At 34.9% G+C, this 18,150-nt stretch overlaps 2 protein-coding genes and 1 long non-coding RNA gene across 14 annotated transcripts in view; 1 reads left to right on the top strand and 2 right to left on the bottom strand.

Annotated features, from left to right (window-relative positions):
• Positions 1–148: 148 nt before the first annotated feature.
• On the bottom strand, positions 149–3,354 carry manbal (mannosidase beta like). Of its 5 annotated transcripts, none has more exons than XM_048198591.1 (4): positions 3,158–3,354; positions 2,824–3,013; positions 749–763; positions 149–551 (listed from the first exon to the last, which is right to left on the bottom strand). In XM_048198591.1, exons 2-4 carry the CDS (start codon positions 2,971–2,973, stop codon positions 438–440), a joined length of 279 nt encoding a protein of 92 aa, XP_048054548.1. In that variant the 5' UTR covers positions 2,974–3,013; positions 3,158–3,354; the 3' UTR covers positions 149–437. The 5 variants fall into 5 exon arrangements, with proteins under 5 accessions (XP_048054548.1, XP_048054547.1, XP_048054546.1 ...); XM_048198590.1 differs by having other exon boundaries at positions 2,824–3,006; positions 3,158–3,352; XM_048198589.1 differs by having other exon boundaries at positions 2,824–2,977; positions 3,158–3,314.
• Positions 3,355–5,415: 2,061 nt separating this feature from the next.
• The window catches only part of LOC125273338 (synaptotagmin-2), a 51,832-nt gene continuing 39,097 nt past the window's right edge, over positions 5,416–18,150 (bottom strand). For 7 of the 8 annotated variants that reach the window (XM_048198574.1, XM_048198575.1, XM_048198576.1 and 4 more), the window contains 6 exons: positions 17,684–17,815; positions 13,728–13,895; positions 12,067–12,234; positions 11,825–11,942; positions 11,604–11,737; positions 5,416–10,699 (listed from right to left, as the gene is read on the bottom strand). In XM_048198574.1, the coding sequence (XP_048054531.1) occupies positions 10,484–10,699; positions 11,604–11,737; positions 11,825–11,942; positions 12,067–12,234; positions 13,728–13,895; positions 17,684–17,815 (936 nt within the window). In that variant the 3' untranslated portion in view covers positions 5,416–10,483. The remainder of the gene's footprint in view (positions 10,700–11,603; positions 11,738–11,824; positions 11,943–12,066; positions 12,235–13,727; positions 13,896–17,683; positions 17,816–18,150) is intronic. The other variant, XM_048198581.1, reaches the window with a different exon arrangement.
• LOC125273339 lies at positions 11,823–14,230 on the top strand. Its single transcript, XR_007186056.1, has 3 exons — positions 11,823–11,963; positions 12,081–12,225; positions 13,812–14,230. It is a non-coding gene; the product is annotated as an uncharacterized LOC125273339 (long non-coding RNA).

Below are 18,150 nucleotides of genomic sequence, written 5' to 3'. Positions count from 1 at the left end.
AAACATGAACATTCTTAAGTATTTTTGTGAATGCAACATTTTAGAAAATATATTTTACAATATAAATATCTTCTGTGCCTTTTCAACATTACACCTGGATTACACTATTTTTGAACAATTATCACCTGAGAAAGAAATGAGCAGAACAGACAGCCATCAGTTTATTCAAATGAAGGTATTCAAAAAAAGCAATAAAAAAGATTATGCAAAAACACATACATATATAATGTGTGACATAACACTGTTTTGAAATATGTGGCAACATCCAAACTGAAATCAGATGTTATAATGGCTGAACTGAACAATATCTCATCGATGCACATCCTCTAAGTCAATAGCAAATCCACAGCCGAATCTTTACACAAGGTTCCTGCTGCACATTTAGTGTTTTCCTCTCATTTACACAGTCAGTCAGTCAGTATATACACACACACACTTTATCTCTTCTTCTTGCTCTCCTTTTTCAGCTTCTGTCGGATTTGTTGAACGGGTCCCTTTGGCTTTCGGTTCTGCTCAGAGCTGCGAGTGTCCACCGGCTCCGACGGCTCCACCTAGAATTATGAAATACAACAGAATAAATGCATTTGAATTTCAAACTCCTTATGGCAAGACACTAGAATTGACTAATACATCAGCATATTTCCCCAGTTGATTGATGATCATTATTATTATTATTACAATAAGACATGTTTTCTCACTTAAAGGGTTAGTTCACCCAAAAATGAAAATTCTGTCATCATCTACTTACCTTCACGTCGTTCATCTGCAAAACACGAATGAAGATCTTTTTAATGAAATCAGAGATTTCTGTCCCTCCATAGTCTACAACACTTTGACACTTTAAAATGTTCATAAAGAGATCGTAAAATATAACCCATTTGAATTGAGTGGTTTAACCCAAATTTTCTGAAGAGACTCGATCGCTTTATATATGATAAACATTTTTAATTTAGGCTTTTATTCAATAACTAACAAAAGCTAAACCGAACCTGCTTGACGCACAAGAACAAACCTCATTGGTTCAAAACCTTGACAAATCTTTAGTTTCGCATCATTGGTTCGGAGCGTGTTTCAAACTGCCAAAGTCACACGATTTCAGTAAACGATGTTTTCAAAATGTTTCAAGGGTTCACCACTGGGGGGCGATGATCTCTGTGAACCCATGAATCATGCGGAGTCACTGAGTTTCACCCTCAGTGATGAACCCTTGAACAAGTGTCTATGGTTTTTACCTGATCTCTGATCAGTTTTATGCGCTTGTAGATGTTTTAATGTATAATTAAAAGGAACAATAGTAGTTAATAGTCTCTTATTGGCTTGTTTAGCTGAGCCATCCATAGAACAAACAAAACAAGCCCTGAAAACTGATAAAAGAACACATATTACACAGACATTTAAAGGGTTAGTTCACCCAAAAATGAAAATAATGTCATTAATTACTCACCCTCGTGTCGTTCCACACCCGTAAGACCTTCGTTCATCTTCAGAACACAAATTATGATATTGTTGATGAAATCTGATGGCTCAGAGGCCACTATTGAGAGCAAAGCCATTCAACCTCTCAAGATCCATAAAGGTGCTAAAAACATATTTAAAACAGTGAGTTCAGTGGTACAATATTAATATTATAAAGTGACGAGAATATTTTTGTCAATTTTTTTTTTTTTTTTGCCAAAAAACAAAAACAAAATAATGACTTTTAAACAATATCTAGTGATGGCTGATTTCATAACACTGCTTCTGAGATTTACGAATCTTTTGAGTCGAATTAGTGATTCAGATCTCCCATCAAACAGCTAAACTGCTAAACTACTTTGGCACTCCGATTCACTGATTCGATTCGTAAAGCTCCGAAGCTTCATGAAGCAGTGTTTGAAATTGTCCATCACTAGATATTGTTTAAAAGTCGTTATTTTGTTTTTTGGCGCACAAAAAATATTCTCATCGCTTTATAATATTAAGAACCACTGAACTCACATGAACTGATTCAAATATGTTTTTAGCACCTTTATGGATCTTGAGAGTTTGAATGGCTTTTATAGAGGCCTCACTGAGCCATTGGATTTCATCAATAATATCTTAATTTGTGTTCAGAAGATGAACGAAGGTCTTACAGGTGTGGAACGACATGAGGGTGAGTAATAAATGACATTATTTTCATTTTTGGCTGAACTAACCCTTTAATATTTAATGATGTTAGATGATTAGTTAATTGTATTTGATAGATTATACATTCAGTGAAACACTTGAAATGTATAAAAGCTGTTTTATGCATGTTTGTTTCTTGCATTTACACTGTTTTGACCGGAAGGCGTCAGCACCGTGTGGCGTTTCAAATGCTTCTAAACAGTGAATCATTTGGTTCGAAGCTTCGAAAAGCTTTGTTTTTCCCATCACGAGGGAAAGCTCAAACCGTGCTGTGTAACAAGAATGAACCTCATTCTTGCACGTCAAGCAAACATACTTGAGCTTCTGTTTACCACAACTAATGTGTGTTAATGAATGTTTATATGTGAATAAAAGCCTAAATTCAATCTGTTCATCATATAAAGCGATCGAATCTCTAGAAAATTTGGACTAAACCGCTCAATTCATATTTTACAATTTCTTTATGAACTTTTTGAAGCATCAAAGTGTCTTTGGAGGGACAGAAAGCTCTCAGATTTCATCAAAAAGATCTTTATTTGTGTTCTGAAGATGAACGAAAGTCTTATTTGTTTGAAACGACATGAGGGTGAGTAATTAATGACAATTTTCATTTTTGGGTGAACTAACCCTTTAAAACTATCACGGCAAATCTGTAATAGTGGATCCCGTCCGCACCTGTTCGTGGCTCTTGGATGTGGGTATAATTATAGCTAAAATGCAGATGAGTTGAAAAATGGCCCCTAGAAATAATCCATAACGCAAGAGGCTCTCGAAGAGAGTGGGTTCGGGAACTTCCGGAGGAGACAGATCCAGATCTGCAGACATGATGCTGCGGATAAACACAAACACAAACACACACTCACAACAACACACATAATGCATGGTGTTACCATAGAACAGTGAAGCAGTGCAAACCTAACACGATGTTTGATTCTAACCGGAGCGTTTCAGCTCTGACATGCACTGTTAAAACATCTTTAACGTTACATCTATAAATCAAACTACTTACCTGTAGATATTAATTTGTAGCCTTTGCTGTGTTATGGCAAATTGAGAATGAATAAAACGGCTGTGTTTATTGTCAGATTTAGGATGAACACATCCGGTGCTTTTCCTCGAATGCGCTCGAGTTTCTGTCTTTATTGAGCTTTACTGCCTCCTGCTGCACGGGAGGACAAATCCCAGAAACAGATTAAACAGCAGATACGGCGGGTTTTAATAATACAATTTATATTTGTATTATTTAAATTCAATATCTTTCATTTTACGTTAATCGGTGCCATTATTCAGGTGTAAATGATTGATTAGAGCACAAGTAGCTGAAGTAGACGGGTTTTGTCACGTGGTAGCTGTTACTTTTCTCAGCACTGGTCAGGATTAACCAATCACAGTGAGTCAACGTCACCAACCGTCACTAGACGAGTTATTTATTGTTGTATATATATATATATATATATATATATATATATATATATATATATATATATATATATATATATATTGGGGAGAAATCATTCAATTTCAGGGATATATTTTCATTTGCGTGTCAGGCATGAATCGTTTAAATACTTTTTTCTGTTAGAAATTTCACAGCACACAAGACAGTTTTTCGTTGTCAAAAAGATACCCAGTTTGAACTAGACTAAATAAAACAAATAGTTATATTATCTTGAAGTAGCCTACTAGAAACAAATTCCACAGTAGCCTATATATGATTAAAAATACTTAATGGATTAGTTCACTTTCAAATTAAAATTTCCTGATAATTTACTCACCCTCATGTCATCCAAGATGTTCGTGTCTTTCTTTCTTCAGTCGAAAAGAAATTAAAGTTTTTTTGAGGAAAACATTCCAGGATTTTTCTCCATATAGTGGACTTCAATGGAGCCCAAATGGTTGAAGGTCAAAATTACAGTTTACAGCGATCCCAGACGAGGAATAAGAGTCTTATTTAGAGAAACCATCGCTCATTTTCTAAAAAAAAATTAAACATTTTATAAGTTTTAACAATAAATGCTCATCTTGAACTCATAGACAGTAAAAGAAATGGACAGCGACCCCATTGGAACTCAATTGAGACAAGTGAAGCCCATTTTTAGCGATTTTTAGCACTTCCGTTTCTGACGCGCAGACTCAAACTAAGCTTGATGACGTCAGCAACCTGTCTGACAGATGTAAATCTTCTAGTAGCTGTGCGTGAAAACTGCCATCGTTAATCTTGCAGAGACGGCGAGCTTGAGCGGGGAGTTCTTTGGCGTGAGTGAGCAGGAGTAAGTATTCTGATTAATTAGTTTGTATAGTATTTTAAAATGTAACGCCAGTACGCCATATTAAGTTAATGCATACTATTGCCTGCGAGCTTCTCCTCCTGTCTGTACGGTAATTTCTCTACTGTGCGACAGAGAGTCGAGTGGTTATGATGCAATCGTTAGCCTATTTTTACAAAAACTGTTTCTACGGGGCCATAATGTAACATAGAAGGTAATGGAGCCCTTTGTACATTGTCGTGTATCTTTAGAAATAAATAATGGACAAATGGAGTCTTTAAACGCCTCAGATGTAAAGTTATTCGCTGTCAAAGTGACGCCAAAATGAATGGGAGTCAATGGGATGCTAACGCAAGTGAAGTTCTGCTACAAGATGGCGGCACGCGGCCGACTTCAACTTCCGGTCGACTTCCTTGGGCACTGCTTGAACTAGCTCTCTTCTTCTTCTTCTCTATTAGAATTCCAGCAGTGTAGACACTGCTAAGTGTATTACTGCCCTCCACAGGTCAAAGTTTGAACTAAATTGTCATATACAATATGCTTGTGCAAGTATATAACAATTAATTCAAACTTTGACCTGTGGAGGGCAGTAATACTTAGCAGTGTCTAAACTGCCGGAATTCAAATAGAGAAGAAGAAGAGAGCTTTTTCTTTTCTTTTCTTTTGTTTTTAGAAAATGAGCGATGGTTTCTCTAGATAAGACCCTTATTCCTCATCTGGGATCGTGTTGAACAATTTGAAGCTGCAGTGAAACTGTAATTTTGACCTTCAACCGTTTGGGCTCCAGTGAAGTTCACTATAAGGGGAAAAATCCTGGAGTGTTTTCCTCAAAAACCTTCATTTCTTTTCGACTGAAGAAAGAAGGACATGGACATCTTGGATGACATGGGGGTGAGTAAATTATCAGGGAATTTTGATTTGAAAGTGAACTAATCTTTTAATTCAATCGCTCATCCCGTCAAGTCTTCATTCAAGGACTGACACAACACTTCAAGCATAATATATTTAAAAGATCTTTATTTCTTATGATTAACTAATCGATAACTCATGGATAAATCTGCATGTAGATGTTCTATTGATTGGTTTTCACATTGGTTGTACAGGATGACAAGAAGCTACACAAATCGCCAGAGGAAAGGCTTTCTTTTTCTTCACTGGCCGATGTGTTCATTTGTAGAAGGGGAATTCAAAGCATGCCAAAGCATCCACGAAAGGAATCGACAACACTGGAACCTCCACACAGGACAAACAGAAAAGGAAGGCATCAGTTCTTTGGAAGAGTCTTTACACGATGAGTCGGGACTGTTAGGAGATGTTAGTAAGCTGAGATGTTGGCAGTATTGCATTGGGAAGGTCTTTGTGACTATATGGTCCGATATTAGAATGGAAACCTGTCTGAAACACAGAGGGAAGGGGGCCAGTCGACTGGCATCCACAGTGTCCCAGGGAAGACTGGGATTTTGTTGCTTGCTCTGCAGAGGAACACCAGACCCCTGCAGTTTGATTCACGTCCACAGAAGAAACATTAAGACATTATTCTACATTGGTCCTATTGCAAAGTACAACACACAGAAGCAGACAAATATTCCTAAGTAGCAGTAACAAGGCTGTTCAACCAACAGAGAGTCATATAAAAAAAGTAAATGATTACATATACAGACCGAACATTCAATGAAGGAATTACAATAAATATGAGAACAAAAACAATTTATGACACATTGGTCATTAAAAGACCATCTTTGATCATGAATTATACCATCTTGGCCTCTATATACATTGATATAGACAAACATTCAGCTGCGCCCATCTAATGAAATTCTGTCGTTGCATTGAATAATTCTGAACACTATAAAATAATGTTAGGAAAACTAAGGATCAAAAGTCAGAAAATCATATGCAAAAATAACATCCAAAATGAAAATGACCTAAAAATAAATCTACTGAGCTGGTTGTCAACTGTACACACACTGCATTATAAACTCATGCCATTGTACATGTGGATCACCATAATTATGACAATACATCTCACTAATTCTTTGCAAGCAATTGTGTGAATACATGTTGTTATGGAAAAACATAAGGGCAGCTCTTTCATACCTGCCAATATCCCTTGCTTATAATTCAATAATTGTGAAGAATTACAAAACAAAAACCGTCTTTGAACAGACAGTTGCTCTCACATCATTTTGGCTCAAATGCGTGAAGGTTATTACATTATTGATTTCTGTTGAGGTGTTTGTTTTGTCCAAAAACGATGAGCTCTTGCGAGGGCCCATGCATATGGCTTCTAGTTTCAGAAAGCGGTTTTACACACTGTACATTAACAGATGAATCTCACGAAACAACGTTCAGCTCATGTTTCGCACCGAAATCAAAAGAAAGAAGTAAGAAATACTTCCCTAGGAGAAAATTTTGGGAGCATTACTACTTTTTTTGCATTAGTATCATAAAAATTAAGCACTTTTCTTCATTAAATTCTCATTATTTTAATGCAAAAAAGGCTTAATTTTCTTTATGCAAAACATTTTATTTGTTTCTTCTGATTTTGTGGTGAAATGTGACCTGGATGTGTTTTTACGAGATTCACCCTAACAAGACATTCCTGTAAATTCACAAACTGAACATTTTTATTTCTTATTTTCACATCAACAGGACAGAATAAACACAGGAACGTGACAAACACATGTTGACTGGACAATAAAAAGTAAATAAATGCAAATCAAGTCAAACTGACACCACAAGCATGAGTCTATCACTCATGTTACACACAGCTCTTAATTCAAAAGTATTTTGAAAAACTCTATATTAATATATTCTTAAATGTCTTACACCCTTTCAGGGAAATTTCATAAAATGTGCATTCAGTGCATTATATCTTTCCTCTACATTTTATTATCAAAATGACAAATGCCACACATACACAATATAATTATGCTCTATCTTTAAAACATGCTTCTATGTACATCAATTTATAGGTACATGCTGTAGAAACCAATTTGATCAGTGCATATATACACAAGCATCGTTGGGGATGGAGCTGGAGTGGATCTGAACGCGTCGGATTGCTTTATTTTATATGTGGGTGAAGTTTACCACACGCCCAGTTTACCGCCACTTACCGTTCAATTCCACTAAATACTTTGGCATCTCGGAGAGTGGGAGTTTACTGAATGAACTCGGGTGAGTTTGAGCTCCGAACAAAGAAGGCAGTGACGTCAACCAGGTTTTCAAAATGTATTTGAAATACTCATGAAAATCTCTCAAGGACACACCGACTGAGTGCAAATTTCATTTGTATGATCCCACGAAACATTCACAGCCAGCTTTAGTGAACACGACGCCTGCCAGGTTTATATGTGAGCGATATGAACATCTGGATTTGGCACTGTAATCACAGCTTTACACCGTGTCCTAACCAGACGCGACACGCGATAAAAGGCATCTTTTCTATGTTAATCAAGAGTTTTTGTCCTAACTAGCCGCGATGGCGACGCGCCATTTTAGAAACGGTTACCATTTTTCTGCGACGTCGAGGCTGGAACAACAACACAAAGACTTTATGATGATAATAATAATGTTAGGTACTGTTTATGTGCTTTATTTAATGTTAAAAGCGTCTGATGTGAGTTTGAATATCATTTTTGTGTGTCTTTTATAGCCGTACTGGAAGCAACAATAGACAATTCACCTCAGATCTTCAAAATAAATAAAAGGAAACAAGAACGTTCAAACTGTCAACTCATTGTGAACAGACAAGTGTTTTCTATGACAAAGACTGTTTCAGTAACTCATTATGTATTTTTAATAAAGTTAAAATGGTGTAATATTCATGAATTTGATTATGTGCGTAATCCATTTGGTCACGAGTGACGGTTGCTTGCAGAGATTGACTTCTATGGAAGGCCAAAAGGTTCAAAAACACGTCAATTTTAATACCTGTATTTCACGCGTTAAATACGCATTGTTTGCACACGTATTTTGTGTTAAGGTCTTTGCACACTGAGTCAGACATTCGCGTCCGAAATTTTCGCATGTTATAAAATAAATACGACTTCACGATGTGTCAATCACGTTTACACACTGCCTCCGAAACTTTAGTCCGTCATAAAAATATTCAGATCAGGTTCAATTTTCTGCATTTTTCGCATCTGTGGCACGCATTTTGAGAGACGTTTTAACAATTCAGAGCCACCGTACAAGCGAACGCCAAAATCCCGAATGCCATCTGACAAGTTGAGCCACCGTCATCTACAGCACAAAGCAGTAGCAATGTATAACAGATTGTGCCAGTATCGCTAGCAAAGCATCAAACTGAGCCACTGACATCCTGAAGTAAACTTTGAAATGAAGTGTGCAAGGTTTCTGTGCATGACGAATTTCTGGGATCACGAATATGAAAAAACGCATACGAAAATTTCGGATTCAGTGTGCAAAGGCCTTTACGTGTGTCTTGGCCTTTGATAGACTTTATCACGTCTCATAAGCTATGTTTCCATCTACCTATTTTTCTTGCAAATTTTGGAATATTGCATAAAAAGACGCTGGATAGAAACACAAAGATGCGCATTGATTCTAAAAATGCGCATAAAAACATGCGCTCAAATGAGTAGGATAATGTTTTTGTGCGATACAATCGGAAACACTTTAACCGAATAAACTGCTTGATGCGCATCTAAAAAAGACGTCACTTTGCGATGGGATGGCATAACTGGACGAGCCATGCTGTTTTAGTCATTCTGTAATGCCTGAGCAATTAAAGAGCATTAAAGTGGTTTGGTTTAATTCCCTCTCTGAAGCATTTCACAAACACCAGACATCTGAATGCGAGATAACATGACAGCGTTTATTGCGGTTTGTTTGCGCGCTCTGAGGGACAAGTAATTATATGAAAATTATTATATACAGTGGCTTCTACTGCAGCAACTTCCATTTTTCTTGGTGATATTATGCGGCAATTTATCAGGAAGTGGCGATTTTGTTTTCTTCGACTCAATATATGCTTTATTTGCAAATGTTTTATGCAATATTCCAAATTTTTGCACAAGTTAAATTCGCAACTTTGGATGCAAACAGCTATAGTCGCATCGCGTCTGGTGTGGACAGACAAATTGTTTGTCGCTCTTGAAACTTATCGCATCGCGTTTGGTTAGGACACGGTGTAAGAGACTCTATTTGTGTGTCTATATCTTTTACACTGACTATGTGTAAACCATGCTTGACTAGTGTGGAATTTAACATTAATGTATATTGCAATATCTCATGAATTATTAGCCCATGTATTCCCATTAATTAATACAGTCATATCTAACTGCACTATTATAAAACCACAGACCTGAATCTTCATTCTTTTGGGCACATAAATGCACATGTGTCTTATGATTCATCTCGGACCCAAAGGCCTGATTTACCCACTGACAATGTAAACAACTCGTTACTTCTCCTGGGATGTTTAACTGAACGTAATCATTGCTTTGTTAATTGTGCAAACGTGTAGATATTTGTAACATAAACTCTATTTGCACTTTTTGATTAGGCACAAAATTCCAGTTTACAAAACCAGTATATCCGAAATAAATTCCTTCCTGTTCATGAGATGAAATAAAAACCTCTTATAATATACAATTCAGTTAACTGGTTGAAAATGTAGAATAATGCGACATGATGTAGGGAAAATTATAGGGAAATTGCAAAAAAAAAAAAAAAAGTCTCCAGGTGTGTTTACTGATTTTTTTTTTGTGCACTTCTGAATTTGGACACTTTCATTGTTGGGTTTTAACAATCAGTGTTAAAAAATTTCATTCTTGCTGACTACTTCTACTGCCATTTTGCTTGATATTTGCAAATGTTCTTTCGGACCAAATGTGTCGCATTTGTCCGTTTCTCCTGCCTCGTTTTACACTATGTGGCGAACATGTGATATTGTTCATCTTTTCAAGTATATTCTTAGAGTATTCAGTGTTTTTGTTGGTGATTATGCGAAACTGGCAGAGCACGTACGGATGAGTGTGGGGTGTCATGCAGTGGTGGGTTGGTTAGTTAGTTGGTTAGTCAGGCTGAGATGTAAGAAGTTACTTCTTGGCATTAAGGGCAGCCAGAGCGCCGTCGATATCTTCCTCCGGTTGGAGGGGATGCCACTGAGCGATTGGGCGGCGTGGGTTGGCCAACATGTCGGACCAGTGCTTCAGCGCTGTGCCTGAGGCTTTGCTGCCTATGAAGATCTTTCCAATGGCATCGTTCTTGCCGATCTTGTCGTAGTCGAAGACTGTCACCACCACAATGATTTTCTAAAGCAGAAAAACAAAGAAGAAAATCATTTAGTCTAGCTAATTCTAATGTATTATAAAAATCTGGTACTAAAACATGTTTCAGTGCAATTTTTCCCCAAAATTGTGAATCGTCAAAGTCAACTTTTATTCTGAATCAAAGACTATAAACATTTTTTTAATATAAAATCTAAATATATAGTATAATTAAATAGTATAATATTTTAAAATATATAAAAAATTTGTGACTGAATTAAAGCCTACGTTTTTATATTTAAAATATTAAAACATAAAATCATAATATACAATCAGATATTTTATCTTAAAATATATTAAAAATTTGTAAACCCAAACCCATAAACATTTTTGTGATCAACTTTTTATTTAATTTTACCACAAAATGTACACTTCAATTTTTCTATATGCTAAATAACATACATGCATATTCAGGCATATAATAATAATAATAATAATAATAATAATAAATAAATAAATAAAAATCAAATATTTAAACTATATACAATTGGCAAAACTTTGAAAGAAAAAGAAAAAAATGTAAATAAATTCATTTTCTAAACAATTTATTTTTTAAATATTAAAATATAATAAAATGATATAATCTAGTATAATAAATGTAAGTATAATATAAATAGTATAATATTTTAAATATATTAAAATTTTGTGACTATGCAAATCAAACCTAAACATTCTTTTAAATATTAAATTTTAATCTAAAATCAAAAAATAATGTATTAAAATATATGAAAATATTTGTTACAATGTGAATCAAAACCTATAGATTTTTTTTTTTAAATATTACGGTAAAATGATAATATAATGTGTTTTATATTCGAATATATAAAACAAACACAGCATAGTGTTTGCTGTTAGATAATCTGTTAGATTATCTAACAGCATAATCTACCTGCATTTGCTCCAGAGGGATCTCAAAGCTGAAGGATTCATTGTAGTATGGGTTCAGTGTGTTCTTCTTCACTGTAGTCTTCTTCTTCTTTAGACGCTTTCCATTCTGCAATAGCTGGATCTTCACATACGGATCTGCCAAAGGTCAAATGTCGAGTTAATTGCATCAAATATATGAAACATTTCTTGCTGTAGACTCATATATCTCAGCTCAGCTCCCACCAGACAGGCCGCCCACGTCCATCTTCTTCAGGTTCTTGGCCTCAAGGATACAAACGGTCAGTTTGCCCGCAGTAGGAACGTAACGCAGGGAGATGCAGATGTCACCAAGCTTCTCAGGCTGTATGGAAAAGATATCAATGTGTGTGATCATCTACAAATGCATTTGAGAAGACTGATCTGCTTACTTTCTTTTCAAATCTGGCTTGGACCAGTTAAAAATCGATGATCATTTAATTAATCACCTCCTCTTTCTCAGCGCTTTCCAGGTCTCTCCACTCTTCAATGGGCTGACCCAGATCCAGAGTGTTCATGGGTAGTTTTACCTCGCCGATGATGTCGTGTTTGGAGAAGCGGTCATAGTCGTACACACACATGACCAGTGTCTTCCCACCCAGCTCCTGGTACGGCATCTAACATGGAAACCATTGAGAAGAATTGACATAATAGATTTTAAACAGTTTCAAAAAGTTTTTGCAGATAGAGAGAGATAGAGAATCAAATAATAAATCTTAAAATATATGTAGAATTTTTAAAGAAAATCAAATATATTCTTTTAAAATATATTCTTAAAATATATTAAAAGTCTAAGCCTATAAACATTTTTTTAAATATTAAAATATAAAATTATAATGTATAATGATAAAGTTTGTGACTGTGAATTAAAGCATATTTTTTTATTTTTAAAATATTAAAATATCAAATCATAATATATAATCTATTATTATTATTATTATTATTATTATTATTAATACAAACTTGTGACTTTGTGAATCCAAACCAATACATTTTTTAATATAAAAAATAAAATTATAATATATAGTCACAATATTAAAATTTGAACAAAGCCTATTTAAATTTTAATTTTACATTTTTTAAATATTAAAATGTACATTTATAATACATAATCAAATAGTATAATATATTAAAATATATTATAAAATATAATAAAATATTTTAAAATTTAAACAAACCTATTAACATTTTTATTTTTTAAACATTTTTAAAATATTAAAATATACATTTATAATACATAATCAAATAGTATAATATATTAAAATATATTATAAAATATATTATAAAATATTTTAAAATTTAAACAAACCTATTAACATTTTTATTTTTTAAATATTTTTTAAATATTAAAATGTACATTTATAATACATAATCAAATAGTATAATATATTAAAATATATTATAAAATATAATAAAATATTTTAAAATTTAAACAAAGCCTAATAACATTTTTATTTTTTAAACATTAAAAATATGAATTAATATTAATAAAAAACATTAATATATATTCAAATATATTTATATATTCACATTTACAGGTCATTGTCCTAATCATCTGTTCTTGCAAACGAAATGAAAAATAATTAAATGAGAAAACCTCCTCCTCACTTGGCTTTGTTTTCTCGCTCGTTCACTCGTACAGTGTGCAGATACGGCCGATCTGTTTTTAGAAACACAGCCAGCCGTTCTAACTGTAAGGCAGGGGCTTTGAAGACGGCCAGTTGTTTCTGTCCTAGATCACTTTTCTCAGAGTGAGACTATTAGAGCTCTAGCAGTGACCGCCTGAGGATGCGCGGCCCCTCCGGAGCTCATTACCGACTCTGGGAAACTAAAGCTCATTCAGGAGCTGCTGGAAGCATTAGGACCAAAACGCTTGTGTTGCAGAAAACAGCCAATGAACACTAATGACAAACCAACATCACTGGAGGCATACCAGTAATTTGTTTTATTCAATATTTGTTAGAGCCAGTGGTTTTCTGATCATGCAAGTTTTATTATATATTACTTGATTAATTTAGAATATATGCTGTCTTTTAGGATAATATTATAATAAGCTGCTCTTTACACATCAAAATTACAATGAGTCATTTAAAAGTGGTGAACAGCTTACCTTGAAGACAAAGGTTTCATTGAACACTGGGTTGAGGGTCTTTTTGTGCACCTTGGTGTCAAACTTTTTCTTCTTATCTGGTAGGATGAACACTTTAACGTAAGGATCGGACGTTCCGCCAGAGTCCATGGAAATCAAGTCGGCACATTGCAAGATTCCGACGGTCAGCTGTGGATAAAAACATAGTGGAAAAATAGAATCAAGAGGTTTAATAAATGAAAATAATTTCTTGTAGGAAAAATTCCAAATGAGATTTCTTTAATATATCAATGAGATTAAATGAAGAGCAAATAGAGCTTCTCAGATTTTTACAATACAATTTTCCTTTGGATGTGCTCGCTCGGAAAGGGCTGTGAAATGTCTGTCAGGCTTTATGCATAAATTTAAACTGAATTATAAACTGAAAGTCTTATTCATAAATACACTACTGTTCAAAAGTTTGTTTAAAAAAAAAAAGAAATGTATACTTCTATTCAGTAAGAATGCATTAAATTGATCAAAAGTGACATTAAAGACATTTATGTTACAAAATATTTCTATTTCAAATAATTAAAATGTTCTATTCATTAAAGAATATATAGTTTCCACAAAAATATGAAGCAGTTTTCAACATTGATAATCAGAAATATTTCTTGAGCAGCAATTCAGCATATTAGAATGATTTCTGAAGGATCATGTGACACTGAAGACTGGAGTAATGATGCTGAAAATTCAGCTTTGATCACAGGAATAAATTACATATTTTAAAGTATATTCACATAGAAAAAGTTATTTTAAATTACAATGTTTTACTGTATTTTTGATCAAATAAATGCAGACTTGTTGAGCAGAAAATACTTCTTTTGAACATTAGTGTAACTGTTACTGTACATGTCATTTTCACTCTAGGGACTTCATGCATATTAAAATTGAATCTGACTGCATTAAGAAACAATAACAGTTCACTGTCATTAATGTTTGTTTAAACTCATTGTGGAACTCGACCTACAGCTGTGACTCAGCAGATACTGTTAAACACTGTCATTAGTAAAACATACAGCACTGCATGAGCGCAAACTTTCTCCAAGATCATCACACAGGGAACTTTTAAAAGATGTATTAGCAAAGTCCCTTTAAGACAAGTCATTTCACTCGACAGCCATCTTTGAAACGCCTCTCGGGCATCCTGGGCATCATGCAGCTCCTATCTCTTTGAATGGGGAAATTCTCTAAAGCTATTTGCCAAGCTTTCGATTAAATTTTATATTTGAAATCACCAATGAAATCTGACAACAACTGTCTCATAATTTTTCTCCCAAACGCTGGAATCATGACAAAAAACCTGTATTTTTTAGGCTGTATCAAGCTAATGCGCATGCGCAGACCTAAATGCGCGTCTCGCGCGTCTGACTGTTTCTATAGAAACCGGTGATTCTAACGGCCGCTGCAGTGACGCGATGACTTTACCAGTCGGCGATTGGCTCTTATTTAGAAGGCGGAACTTATTCCGCCATATTGCGAGTTTCACTTTCTCCCATTCAAAACAATACGAGTGACACGTCTTGTGTTATTCTATAGTCTTTGGTATTAGTTAGAGGAATAGATCACCCAAAAAAAATTAAAATTCTGTCTTTATTTACTGTTATTTTTCTGGACCACACAAAACAAGAATTCCTGAGAAATCTTCACACAGCTCTTTTCATAAATAATGACTGAATTTTAATTATAGGGTGAACTATTTCTTTAATTGCTTTTAAAGCTGCAGTCCATAAGTTTTGCCTCTTTGTCACCATCTCTGTTTGAAACCTGCAATTGCAGTTATTTGTGGAATTATCATCTTTACGTGGGTTGTGCATCGGCACGGCTCCTCAGCACAGATGAATCTAATGTTTGCTGTCAGTCACTGTGCCGGTGGATACTGTATTCCGGAATCACAGATTCTGCCTCTTGGAAGTATGACCAAAATAAGAATTTTCACCCGAAAATGTCATCTGAACAAGTAAAATGTCTGCCACTTTTGCTCTGACCAACTGAGAAAAAAAATCATTACAGTAAATCGCGCTGCCAATGGTGATTAAATCTAACGATCGCTTAGCTCGGATCACATCAAACCGTGCAATTATTATTGTTATACTTAGTTCTCAAATTGTTAAAGGTGCCCTAGAACCAGTTTTTACAAGATGTAATATAAGTCTAAGGTGTCCCCTGAATGTGTCTGTGAAGTTTCAGCTCAAAATACCCTATAGATTTTTTTTAATTAATTTTTTTAACTGCCTATTTTAGGGCATCATTAATTATGCACCGATTCAGGCTGCGGCCCCTTTAAATCGCACGCTCCCTGCACCCCGAGCTCTCGATTATAATACAGTACATTTACAAAGTTCACACAGCTAATATAACCCTCAAATGGATCTTTACAAGATGTTCGTCATGCATACTGCATGCATGCGTCGGATCATGTGAGTATAGTATTTATTTGGATGTTTACATTTGATTCTGAATGAGTTTGATAGTGCTCCGTGGCTAAAGCTAACATTACACACTGTTGGAGAGATTTATAAAGAATGAAGATGTGTTTATGAATTATACAGACTGCAAGTGTTTAAAAATGAAAATGGTGACGCTCTTGATTCCGTGAATACAGTAAGAAACGATGGTAACTTTAACCACATTTAACAGTACATTAGCAACATGCTAACGAAACATTTAGAAAGACAATTTACAAATATCACTAAAAATATCATGTAATCATGGATCATGTCAGTTATTATTGCTCCATCTGCCATTTTTCGCTATTGTTCTTGCTTGCTTACCTAGTCTGATGATTCAGCTGTGCACAGATCCAGACGTTAATACTAGCTGCCCTTGTGTAATGCCTTGAACATGGGCTGGCATATGCAAATATTGGGGTCGTACATATTAATGATCCCGACTGTTATGTAACGGTCGGTGTTATGTTGAGATTCGCCTGTTCTTCGGAGGTCTTTTAAACAAATGAGATTTACACAAGAAGGAGGAAGCAATGGTGTTTGAGACTCAATGTATGTCATTTCCATGTACTGAACCTTTGTTATTCAACTATGCCAAGATAAATTAATTTTTGATTCTAGGGCACCTTTAATGTTAACAACATCAGCATTGTGTGATTGTGTATTTAGTGTGTATTAGTGTTACCTGTAGATTTCAATTTCTGTACAGTCTAATCTCTAACATTATTTTGTCATAAACAATCCGCCATCAAAATGATACGTTTAATTATTCCAGCTGCTGTGAGAAAAGGCTATAAATGATCCGCCACCTGCAGCATCCTCACATGTGATTTAGCCTACTAGCTGGGACTCATTCTTTATGTAAATATACGTGATGTAATAACGCAAATAGGAACGGCGGATGCTCGAATTTCCCATGGAAACCTACCAGTACCACTCAAATTCGAAAACATTATTGCAAGCTTACTGTTGTGAATCGGGCTAAGGTAATGGCTAGTTATGTACTTGCTCAAAAATTGATTTTGGATCATTTTTAACCAAAAAAAAAAAAGTTAAGGACTGCAGCTTTAATTACTGCAACACTTTCTTAATTAATCATATAATTGCGTCCAAATGCATCATAATATATTTTAATATGAGACAAGAGGAATAACTGACAATATGTTTCATTAACAAAAATGATAACATAAGATAAAATAGGTTTATTTATGTTCCAGCATATAGTCCTAGTTTCACAGACAGGGCTTAGATTAAGCCAGGATTCAGCCTTAGTTCAATTAAGGCATTTAAGTAGCTTTTATAAACGTGTGTTAGAAAAAAACATTGGCGATGTGCATCTTGAGACAAAACAATGGCACTGACATGTTTTAAGATATGTCAGTACAAGTTGGTTTCAGGTGAAACAGCTCAAACATGAATTTTAGTCTGGAACTAGCTTAAACCTTGTCTGTGAAACCGGGGATAATGTCATTAATCAAACATCCTAACCTTGTTATCGTTGAAGTCATAATCCAAAGAGTACTGAAGCTTTCCAAGTTTCTCCACTTCTTTTTCCTCTTCCTCTTTCTCCTCCTCTGTCAAACCAGTTTCTCCTTCTTCATCATCATCATCCTGTTGTTTCTGTGGGGCAAATGGCAAATTGTTTTAGCAAGTCGCTATCTGGGATGAAAGTATGTCTGGCTCCTGTCTATAAGCATGCCACAAGCTCAGGGCCCGGTCAGTTGCAGTAAGGTTGGAGAGATGCTTCTATCTGGCCTGACCTGCTAGTCATCTGCCATAGCGGACTAGGAGTAATGTTGTCATTCAGGGCTGGATGTTGCAAATGACTCGAGTTCACAATTTTTATTGGTGACACTTTTTTCTGTTTGCTTATCTTGAGAAGCAATTCAGAAGAGTTTAACTTCTTCCATAATGAAATTACATTTTGACTCTATATTCAAATGAGGTGTTTGGTA

This window comes from Megalobrama amblycephala, linkage group LG8 (genome assembly GCF_018812025.1).
Source record: "Megalobrama amblycephala isolate DHTTF-2021 linkage group LG8, ASM1881202v1, whole genome shotgun sequence".
Taxonomy (NCBI): domain Eukaryota; kingdom Metazoa; phylum Chordata; class Actinopteri; order Cypriniformes; family Xenocyprididae; genus Megalobrama; species Megalobrama amblycephala.
This window is presented reverse-complemented; position numbering and strand designations above follow the sequence as displayed.

What these genes read in the sequence shown, in the direction of transcription:
- manbal (XM_048198591.1), bottom strand. Translation starts at nt 2,973, where the DNA reads ATGTCTGCAGATCTGGATCTGTCTCCTCCGGAAGTTCCCGAACCCACT.